At 44.2% G+C, this 11079-nt stretch overlaps 3 protein-coding genes across 3 annotated transcripts; 1 reads left to right on the forward strand and 2 right to left on the reverse strand.

Moving 5' to 3' along the window:
- Positions 1 to 391: 391 nt before the first annotated feature.
- Positions 392 to 4382, reverse strand: SARC_00570 (hypothetical protein). The gene is made up of 8 exons (XM_014305756.1): positions 4201 to 4382; positions 3747 to 3847; positions 3317 to 3414; positions 2515 to 2629; positions 2067 to 2162; positions 1717 to 1868; positions 1246 to 1323; positions 392 to 1042 (listed from the first exon to the last, which is right to left on the reverse strand). The coding sequence occupies exons 1-8, from the start codon at positions 4281 to 4283 to the stop codon at positions 908 to 910; spliced, it is 858 nt and encodes a 285-aa protein (XP_014161231.1). The 5' UTR covers positions 4284 to 4382; the 3' UTR covers positions 392 to 907.
- A 420-nt stretch (positions 4383 to 4802) lies between these two features.
- On the forward strand, positions 4803 to 6314 carry SARC_00571 (hypothetical protein). Its single transcript, XM_014305757.1, has one exon. It carries the CDS (start codon positions 5023 to 5025, stop codon positions 5971 to 5973), a length of 951 nt encoding a protein of 316 aa, XP_014161232.1. The 5' UTR covers positions 4803 to 5022; the 3' UTR covers positions 5974 to 6314.
- Positions 6315 to 6787: 473 nt separating this feature from the next.
- SARC_00572 (hypothetical protein) lies at positions 6788 to 10876 on the reverse strand. The gene is made up of 4 exons (XM_014305758.1): positions 10634 to 10876; positions 9532 to 9834; positions 9029 to 9130; positions 6788 to 8705 (listed from the first exon to the last, which is right to left on the reverse strand). The coding sequence occupies exons 1-4, from the start codon at positions 10767 to 10769 to the stop codon at positions 7360 to 7362; spliced, it is 1887 nt and encodes a 628-aa protein (XP_014161233.1). The 5' UTR covers positions 10770 to 10876; the 3' UTR covers positions 6788 to 7359.
- Positions 10877 to 11079: the final 203 nt, after the last annotated feature.

The raw sequence follows: 11079 nt of genomic DNA on the forward strand, positions 1-11079 counted from the left end.
CACACAGGCATCATTCTCAATGCACGACTTGCATTGCGAAAGGTCTGCCCAAACACACAGGCACTATTCAATGCACGACTTGCAGTGAGAATGGCGCGGCAGACATCGAGCACAAAGTTGCGTCGTGCATGGTGTAAGAGCTGAAGCCCCGGCCGTGATCAACGGAGTATTTAACTCTACGGATTGATGCAGTAGGCGTACATTGGTGCGTCACAGATATCAGCACCGTGCGAAAAAGAGTCCTATAGCGCAGCAGCGGCCGCGGGATGGAATACACTACTGTCTTATCACCATATTCACTCAAGCACTATATTTCAACCCACCTTGAATAAAGGTCAATGGGTCTGTTTCTATAGCTACCGGCTGCTAAATAAAATTCAGATACATGATCAATCTCTTTGCCCTGCTTTAGTATGTGAGGCTTTTGCGCCACATGGCAGATGTGATATGCTCTGATTTGTGGTTACTAAGTATAAACTCTCATTGAAAAGGCTATGTATTTCTCTCAAGCAGGTGAAAACCATATTCGGTGCCGAGCTTGTCCTTCTGCACATCCTTCGTGGTCTCCTAATCGGGTGTAAGCTTATACTCTGGGCATTGCGAGTTCGCGACATGATTAACTGTGTGGTTTGGTTGTACATGGGTTGTTCCAATACTGTAGATCCAAAATTGAACTGCGAAACAGGCAGTTTATCTCAGCATCAATTCTTGTATCAAAATTGTTATCCCAGAGACAGCTTTATGCATTAGTAGCATTCTCCGCTTTCCAGGTCCCATCCACGCTGTACTGTTAGACTAGGCTAGACAACAATGCAAAACTACAGCATACACCCGTCACATTCATAGGGCTACATTCGCACCAGTTGTCGTATAGAAGTCACTCTACTAAATTTACACTGCCTCCTATTTACGCTGAGATGTCGGAGGGCCTGTCAGCCAACTCATAACATCCCATAGGTCTAACCGTGGTTATAAGCTCAATATTCGCACACGCTTTCCTGCAGGCATCGCTTTCGCTGTGACATCGGAGCTCTATGTATATCTGCATAGACCATAGCACGAGAAAGCGATACAACATGAGCATGTGAACTGCAGACTACTGCACAACTTCGGTGCGTGATTATTGATAACAATTCAAACAGTGCTGGGATTAAAAAAACTTCACCCGTGATGTGTGCAAGGAAATCGAATCCAGGAAAACTATATATGCGCTACTGAATGGTGGTAAGAGAGACAAATGCATACCTGTTTGATCTGTATATTTCCGGCGTATGTTTCCATTTTCGAGACGGTCAATCCTTGGGCGGAGATACAGTCAAAGACCTAGAACGCAATTGCACCACACTGTACGGGTCAGATGGTGTTTATATCTAATGCAATAAAAGCTCAAAAGCTGAAGGGAGATACACCGCTGTGTCTACCGCACACCAACTGGAAGAAGATTTTCTCCGAGGAAGTTTACAATCGACGTACGCTTGCCACAAAAACGAAGTATCTACAATGTACGTCACATCAATAGCACCACCTAGTCACAACAAGCAACCTTAGGAATACAATTCATCTCCCCTTTGGCAGACATATCGCCAAGACAACATCCACAAAAACAAACACACTTACAACCAACCACATCATTACTCTACTAAATGTACGACTTACACAACTGCAACGGACAATGATTGCAGGATACAAAGACAGTGCAGTTCCTCAGACACGCACCTTAACTACATCCAAGCCATCTACGTTGTCATTGCTACCTATTAGCATGCTAGTGCCATAGGCCTTGCCCGCAATCTGTGGCGGCGGTGTCTGTGGCGGCTTCTGGATAACGATGAAACGTGTCGTATTCACCTTCATGTCCTGAATATCTCCTATTTGAAGTGTAGGAAGGAAAGAAAAATGCAAACTGTCAACCACTCGGCTATACACCACCACACAGATAGACGATAGAATGCCATAACGCTCATAAATCATTAACACCGATCTGATAGGCATACGCCACAGCTGAGGTCTAAGGCTCACTGCTTAGCACAGATAGCGCGTTGCTAGGCAACGAGAAGACTACTTACTCTTCAAGACAGACAATTGGTACAATTCAACGCACAGCTCAGCTGCGATGACTGCCTTATTCCCACCCTCAGACTGTGCAACGAGCTTGGCGGCCACTAGGAGAGTGACGGGGAAAATCGGTGTGAATTATTTAGATGGTAAGTATGCGAGACATCGGTATGAATTATTTAGATGGCGGATACTAGTGAATAAGAGAGAAATCTGTATGCAGATGGTGCATACCTTGATAGAGGTGCGACAGGTGTGTTGGTAACGATATCATATGATTGTCATTATCTCAGAGGATCCCGTTAGTCAATGGACTATATAGGGCTGTAAGATATCGAGAGCACACGCTGGGTGTACAGAGGCGGTAATAAAAGTACAGGTTGCTATCTGCGTGCTTATAAGCCCAGTCTTGCCTATATATCTCGCAAATATATGTGACGTATAAAGCTTTTCGAGTACCTGCAGTGCCCGAGCAAGGGATAGGGGTTGCTCCCTGTCGCGCGATAAACAGTTTGCATTGTTTCAGAGCCTGCTCGTGGCTCAGAATTTCCGTAACATTGTCCAAGGACGTTCCCTATACAAATCCGTAAAACGGAAATGAAAGCAATCAGTACCATGAAGTAGAGTACGATGGTTGAGCCCAATACTTTAGCACAACAGAGCAATTTCTGTCTCATACGCATATTCATGGATTCAAACGTTTGTCACGTACATACGGATGTGCACAGCGAGAGATGCATTAGCGGGGCATTCGACGTCACAGTGACTGATAACACAGATGTTATATATTGCGAAACATATAAACGTTCTCTGCATGACCTCCATAAACTTCTCGGCGTTCACATACACATGCCAGTCAACTACTTGGAACGGATAGAGCATAAGACTTCTATACCACAAAGCGAGGCTTCGATCTCATATACTCACTGATTTTTTCTACGGTGTAAACAAGTATACACATGTTATGCGAGTCAGCTATCATGCAGATATAAAGCACCTAAGTCCTACTCAGTGCAAAGAGCAACAGCAATACTTTGGCCACGCAGACTGCATATCAAAACACACAAAAATACGCCACATGTGCGTCTTTAGTAAAAGATTGCCAACGTGATACAACGAATTTAGAACAGTACACACACCCACACACACACGTAGAGAGTAGACCAGGCACACATCAAACTAACGCGCATTTATTAAATCGGAGTATGCACGCACACGCAGTGTACGGCAAGCGCACAATATGAACGAAGGGTGTGCACACCTCTGGGGCCAGTAGGCAGTGCTTGACACTGTGGAAGTGTTCGCCTGTGATTACAAGCGAGGTGTCTCTCAGTAGGTGATGTACGGCTTCCACCCTACCTGAAAAACGGTACAAACCGGTACAGCCCATGTGCTGATATGAGTGGTTGTCATGTCTTGGAACTCGTTCTACAGAAGCCACAGCGGTGACGTTGTATAGCACTCTAATGAATATAGCTGCATGTGTGTGATTGTGTGACAGTACACAACCCTTGCTGGGAGATTATGAACTCTATTGACAAGGGCATTCTCCAGGTGATCTATAGATTTGAGTATATTTAGATTGTTCGATACTTAACGAGCACAGGCAAAGAGTGGCGTTTAGCACTGAGCTTACAATAGAATTGAACACAGGACTCGCCCATACTGTGCTACAGCTGTACATTCAGTACCTGCTGTGGAGTTCTCAATGGCCATGAGGGTTGCATCCACTTCGCCCTTTTCAACAGCCTCCAAGCATTCGCGAAATCCCGGGCGAGGCACTAACTTGTAACTGCAGCACAGAAAAGAACACAAATAGAGTGAAGCAAGCTGCTTCAGTACAAAACAGAAACAAGCAAAGAAATATACAGTAATACACACCAGAGTGCAGCCGTATTGATACTGGAATACGACTACCGCGGCCTAGCAGTCACACCAGCACAGCACCGCAACCCTAAGAGAGATCTTGCTAGGGACAACCATACACCGACTTTCACTTCAGTAACTCCGTGTTGTCTGTTTTGTGAATTCAAATGACCACCCATGACTTGGAAACTATATTGTATGGCTATGGATGCACTACTCTCCTACTGTAAAATGATTCAAAAATCATCGCGTACAGATGCAACGTGAATTACTACATACTCAGGCAGCTTCTCGGTGCAAGAGATGTATGTGTACGTCCCGGGGATGCCCAGATAAGCCACAGATTTCTCGGTGGGTGTCATTCTCGCAAGTGTAGATAAAATAACCTACAAAAGTGTATATGTATTATATACAAGTAGTATACACTATACAAAGTATAAGTACATGGTATTTGCACAAGCACCATATAAAATAAATATATACACCCTTCCTTGATGGCTCGATCCTTCTGTCAAAGTGTTCGCATTTATTTATTGGTTGAGTTGCGTTCGACATATTGCTTGGACATTTCAATTTCAACTTGCAATCTGATCATGATGACTCTTTGATTTTGTTAAAAGAGAATTCCCCAAATCCTCTAAAACCCTAGAGCACCCTAAAACCATTAGGTAGAATCACCTAAAACCCTAGAGCACCCTAAAACCATTAGGTAGAATCACCTAGAGCACTCAAAAACCATACAAAAATAAATATACATAAAATAATTGTGCGTAAATATTTATTTATTATGCCAACAAATGCATACCCAGCCACCAAGGCACAGTGGTGAAAGGTTTTAGGACAAAACCATACACTGTTTACGACTTCACGGCTTACGCGCTCCAGAGAGAATAATACAACAACTAAGAACGTATGCTCACTGCGCCTGGGATCTGTAGATGACCACATAGCTATAAATACGCATTAGAACTAGTATATAAACGACAGTCTGGCAGAAAGTAATACCAAACACATACGAATTACGTCGAATACATACATCGACACAAACACACACATACATACCTACATACATATATACATACATACATACATACATATACTATGACTTGGAAGCAGGACGAGGAAGGCCACTTCAGCGTCAACGGCCACACCATCAAACGCACTTGCGACAAATCAGGTGATTCCAAGTGCAACGCATTATGGGAAGGTGATGGATACGGGGGCTCTGTAGGGAGTGAAGCTCTTGGGTCTAAATACTGGGAAGTCATGGTGGACACCCTGCACGCGCACAGCACAGTGTGGTTTGGGTTAACATCTATGGCACACTTCAAGCCTGGATACGGTATGAAAGGCATGTACTTTGGGGGTAACCTGGCTGATGGCGGGGGATTGCTGCGTTCACAGTGGGGTCCCAGGCCTCGACAAGGTGACAAGATTGGCATGCACGCTGTTGCCACACCGAGCGAGCTGAAAGTTAGGTACTACTTGAATGACGAGTGTCTGGGCGACGCGTTTGTTATACCCAAGTCATTTCCCGGTGTAATGTATGCGACTGTATCGCTGAGTAAGCCAGGCGACGAAGTGACGATCACGCAGTCAGAAAGCGGGACTGTCCCGGAATCAGCGCATGAGAAGATCGCTCGAGTGCCTGAGTGGCCTGAGGGTATGTGGAGGTCCGAGAGCGACTTTGGCAATGGCAAACATCCGACATTGAATATAAAAGAGCGCGTTGTCGAGGAAACCGTACCTGGCGCCGACAAAACGTACTCTGTATCCTGCAAGTGCGCCAACAGTTTGAATACGTATGTCAACCGGTTTACGGGCAATGGGAAGTGGTCTTCGGGTCCATGTATGAGCACTATGATGTTTTCGCAAGAATGGGTTCACGCTGAGCAACGGGCGAGTGCATTGTTGGGTAATGTGAGTAAGGTTAGTGAGGGAGATGCCGGTACGTTAACAATTGAGAATGAGACAGATGGTATCACAGAGACGTTTGTGCGGTACACACCGGCAGAGCGCGAGCCAGTCACATCTCTATGGTGGAATGTGTAAAATTAGGTTGAGGATCAAATGTACACGAACCAAAGATAAGTATATTGTACATGTATATGAAGTGGGATATGTATCGTGACAGACTATTGACCATGAGACGGATGATATCACAGAGACGTTTGTGCGGTGCACACCGGCTGAGAGTGAAGCCAGTCACATAACGAATAACCACTCGCCTTGCGGTTTCGAACCTGTACAGTCCTACCGCGATGGGGAACATCAATCACAGACCAAGTGCTACACACACTTAATCCCGCCGACATGAGTGTCTGGTAAATAAGGCATATAAGACTGGTGAATATACGCAATATGTAATAAATGAGGCTTATGTGATGTGGGAGAATACGTACGGTAAGATAGTATTAATACTGGTATGTGTTTACAACAGGAAGTGGGTAGGCGAAGTGTACGCGATATACATCAAAGAATGCTGCTATCAAGAAGAAGTGATTCGGTGCCCAGTATTGTCGGTAGGTTCTTATAGAAGATGTAAGAATAATATGATGCCGAGTAGTATAGTCAATTGTTACGGAGACGTACAACAGCCATGCAAAACAGATGACACGATCAATACAAGGAAGTGTTGTGCACACAGATTTGTTATATATATATATATATATATACGTGTGTGTGTATATGTATATATATATATATATGTGTATATATATATATATATATATATATATGTGTGTGTATATGTATATATATATATATGTGTGTGTGTATATGTATATATATATATATGTGTTTGTGTGTGTATGTATACAAGTATATATATAATATAATAATATAATTATATATAGTGTGTGCGTGTATTTAAAGTATTTTACATATCGGCATTTGTAATTCATGGCATAAATGGCTGTGTCTAATTTCCAGCCAACTTCTTCCGAACACTATCCTTGTTAATTCCACGAACGATCTCAATAATAACTACCCCTGGGGCATTCAGGTTGAAATTACTATCCTCTTTGATGCTGCCCTAGATGCCATCATAAATTCAGGGTATCGAGTGTAAATAAGCCAACCCCTTTTTCGCTACCTACTCCCAGTAAAATAGTACCGAGAATCGCCTCCCTGACTCACATTCAGATGGAGAACGTCAATTTAAATACAACGCACCTTGACAATCTCCAACGTACATATTGCATCAACTGGCGCAGTGCCATTTAACACCGCTCGCCCGCCTACGATACTTAATTTGGGCAATAACCTTAAACTAAAATATAGCTAATACGTTTCGGTCACTTGAACCAATGCATCGCAATGTATCAAACTAAGAGTGCGATGTGCTCACACTGAGACGTAGTGTGCTACGTCCAGAGGTGCTCCATGTTCATATTCAGCATCCCAGGACTTCATACGCCCTGCACAGCAAATTATAACTCAGAAAAGAGCGCGCCGTTCCTCCGCTGTGGAAGGGGAACGCCTGCGCCCGTTGACCACCCAACCCACCACAAACCCGGCCACAAGTGCAAGCAACACTGTACTGGCCGTAGCCACCCAGGGCGAAGCATGCTTCTTCTCCATGTCGTTGCATCGCGCCGAGAAGGACTTGGTGAGCCAGAAGGTATTGTCGTATCCAATCTCCTCCAGAAACTCGGCCGGATAGCCAATATCCGCCACAGGCATACGGGGGTCGTACCCAGGAGCATAGTTCAGAATGCCGTCGTTGTATCTCACTACCAGGGTCTGGAATAGTTCCTTCCAGTAGTTCACTACGGACTCCTGCGCAGATGTTGCGGCCTCGGTCGTGCCGGCGTCGTGCGCTTCCATCATGAGATCCTGCCACCTCTGGGTTGCGGGTTTCACCAACTCCCTGCGCATGCGCCCGTAGTTCTGATTCATCCAATTCGACACGATGTCAAACGCCCACCAAGCACTGTCCAGATCCAGTTCAAACCTCGTGCCTATCTGGTACGCATACGCATACAGCTTACCTGTTTCGCTCAAGCTTCCGGCCTCCCTCGCCTCTACCAACGTAGCCGTCAGTAGTGGCACAAACACGGAGTTTGCCGGTTCGTCCAGTGCAAAAAACGATGCTCCTCTTGTAGGGTGCGCGTATCCGATATGAGTGTACGCCGTGTAGGGCACCCCAATACCACGAGTGGTCTGGCCCTGAATGGCGTTCTTCTGCTTCACATCACCATCCACGCCGCTGACGCGGTGGGGGTTAGAGAACGGGCCAGCTAGGACGCCACGAGTCATGTCATGGTCGGTTTGTTCGTAGTGTGACTGGTAGATCGTCATCAGCTCGCGCACGGTGATGGGGCTGTCTACTGGCACGGAGAACGGCATCTTATACACGTGGTGTTCAACTTTGAGCCCAAGGGAAGGCGCGACGTTGGTGTAGATCCACTGCATGCGCACAGTGGCGTACATGGGCTTACTTTCACTCCCGAACACACGCTGGAACGAGAACTTATCCCTGCCCTCCATACCCTTCCAGAGACCGGCAGACCTGGCCTCCTGGTACATATTCGCACTGTGAAGAAAGCCGTCTGCACGGGTATCCAGTGCCTCAGGTGCAACGTACGGTACCTCCTGGATAGTGAAGGCATTCGCTACAACTGCAACGTGATTGTCGGGCACGCGCTGTGCTATCCATACAGCACTGATTTTTGTGGTGTAATCCTGCACGATATGAAACATCCATGCTTCCCCGGTGGTATCGGCAAGAGCTAGCGCTTCACCGGTCATGAACCCCTCGCCGTAGAATCCATGTTCCTCGGCTGCCAAAGTAACATACCACACACTCATTAGTGCTTCGTCTACAACATATATCGCACGAGATTTTCACCTTCAGTTTCGAGCGCGCTACTTTGCTTGATTCTCGGTTCAATTGCAAGCATGCCCATGGAGGTGGTATCCAGTGCTATGAAAGCAAGCGGGAATTACTATACTGATACCCAATCCATAGAAACAACGGGGGGCAGGAAATCGTCGTAAAACTATTTTGTCCACATGAATTCACATACAATAGATATGCGTACGGCTGCTCGGATATGAGATAAATCAGCTGAAATGGAGCCGCAAAGCTATAGTATTGACATACCTAAGGAGCCCATTGTTTTGATCGCACAGGCTACTGTATCGCAGCGCTCCAGACCAAGCTGCATCAACATGGTAATCGAAAGCTTGGCTTCGCCAAATTTTCCTACGATCAGTCGTTGTAATCACAGACAGGTATAAGTTGGTAACAGCGAAAAATGGTTCATCTCAAGTCGAATCGCGTTCACGATTGGCAGCTTTGGTTCATGCCGTTTATTTTAGAAGGTTACGTATCAAAAGTATGTATCGAAGACAGTACTTCAATGTGAATATCAACAATCGATCTACATCAACAACTGAGCAGCACCTGGTGTCATGATGATAAACATAGCGTACTCTGACACAGAGACGTACATACTGTATATCTACTTTAAAACTGAAGGCTTCACGAGCGTATATCGGTATGCGGAAAACGCGGCAAACTCCACTACTGCAAATGTGTAACAAAACAACGCTTATCCAGTACTATCTTGAGCTGCGGGGAGAAAACCATCGTAATGTAAGTACCTGTTGCGGGATCAGGCTGATCAATACCAGCAGCTGATACCTTGCTGTCACACGTGCTCTCCGCCATGGTCAATCCCACCTCGTTGATAAGCGGGTACGTATTTTCCCATATACCGTATGTAGTCTCCACTTCATCGATGTAAGCTAGCACTGGTGTGTCGGGACTATTCTGATACACAACGGATCTGTTATTGTGAGCACGTGGGTACACTGCACCCAATCCGTATACCAGATGCTTGTCGCCTGTTTTATGTGTACGTCCAGGCACCAAGGCTAAGCGATTATCGCATTCGGGGCAATCATCTGCATGGTGTTTTGAGGTGATACTGTATAAACTTTTGGCAACAACTGACATATACATAGTACGACTTAGAATCAAGTTGAGATTTGCATCAGAATACATATGAACAAGTAGCCACACCTCCACTGAACCATATACAAAGCAGCTCTCTCTATATATATAGATACACACACACACACACATATATATATATATATATATATATATATATATATATATATAATATATATATATATATATATATATATATATATATATATATATATATATATATATATATATATATATATATGTATGTATGTATGTATAGATAGATAGATACATATATAGATAGATACATGATAGATACATATATAGATAGATAGATAGATAAGATACACACACACACACACACACATATATATATATATATATATATATCTATAAATATATATATAGTATAAAGTTCACTGGGTGTAGAAGATATGTACAGATATACAAATATAGATAATATACAAGGTAATCTGTTTCGGTTGTGATAATGTTTTATATAATCTGGCAAAATATATTCCAAGCCACATATAGTTCCTACTGTCGTAATACGCAGATAAGTGGACACCGCCGCTTTCTTCGATTGATGCTCCCTTTCACCTTTATACAACAACTTGATAACGCAAAACAATTTGGTAATATAATTTTTATGGCAGTATCAACTATATTGCTAGTGTGGACGAACGTATTTATACTCCCCTGATACGACATTGCTGAATTTACTAAAAAGCGCCGTATCCCGATTACATGTTTCTAATAAAATATACTTACTGGAGTGTGATGTCAGTGCCACTCCATCTACAGACGCACTTTTTGCTACGCACACAGCTGTACATGCATATGCGCTGCGTGCACATAGCAACACAGCGACGGTCAAGCCTCTCCCGACCAACTGTCCTAACTGCATCCTGAGATGTCAGTGTATTTGCCGGCTTGCACCACGAAGTACTGCTCTCTAAAAATAGCAGGAAAAAGATAAAATAGGAGTGTATATATCTTACTAGGCATGAGTTAATTTACTTACAATACCAGCTCCGGGGTCACCCCTCTGCACTATTTATTTGAACATGGCCCTCTTGTCTTTTTAGAGAGGGCTATGAACAACGAGGTATTGTACGTCATCAATATTTACATTACAGTAGCACGTGCTATTTTGAGCTCATTTTTTCCTTATAAAACAAACATAAATAAACAAAAAAAGACATACAGTATGTTCA

The sequence above is a fragment of the Sphaeroforma arctica genome (genome assembly GCF_001186125.1).
Source record: "Sphaeroforma arctica JP610 unplaced genomic scaffold supercont1.18, whole genome shotgun sequence".
In the NCBI taxonomy this organism is placed as follows: Eukaryota; class Ichthyosporea; order Ichthyophonida; genus Sphaeroforma; species Sphaeroforma arctica.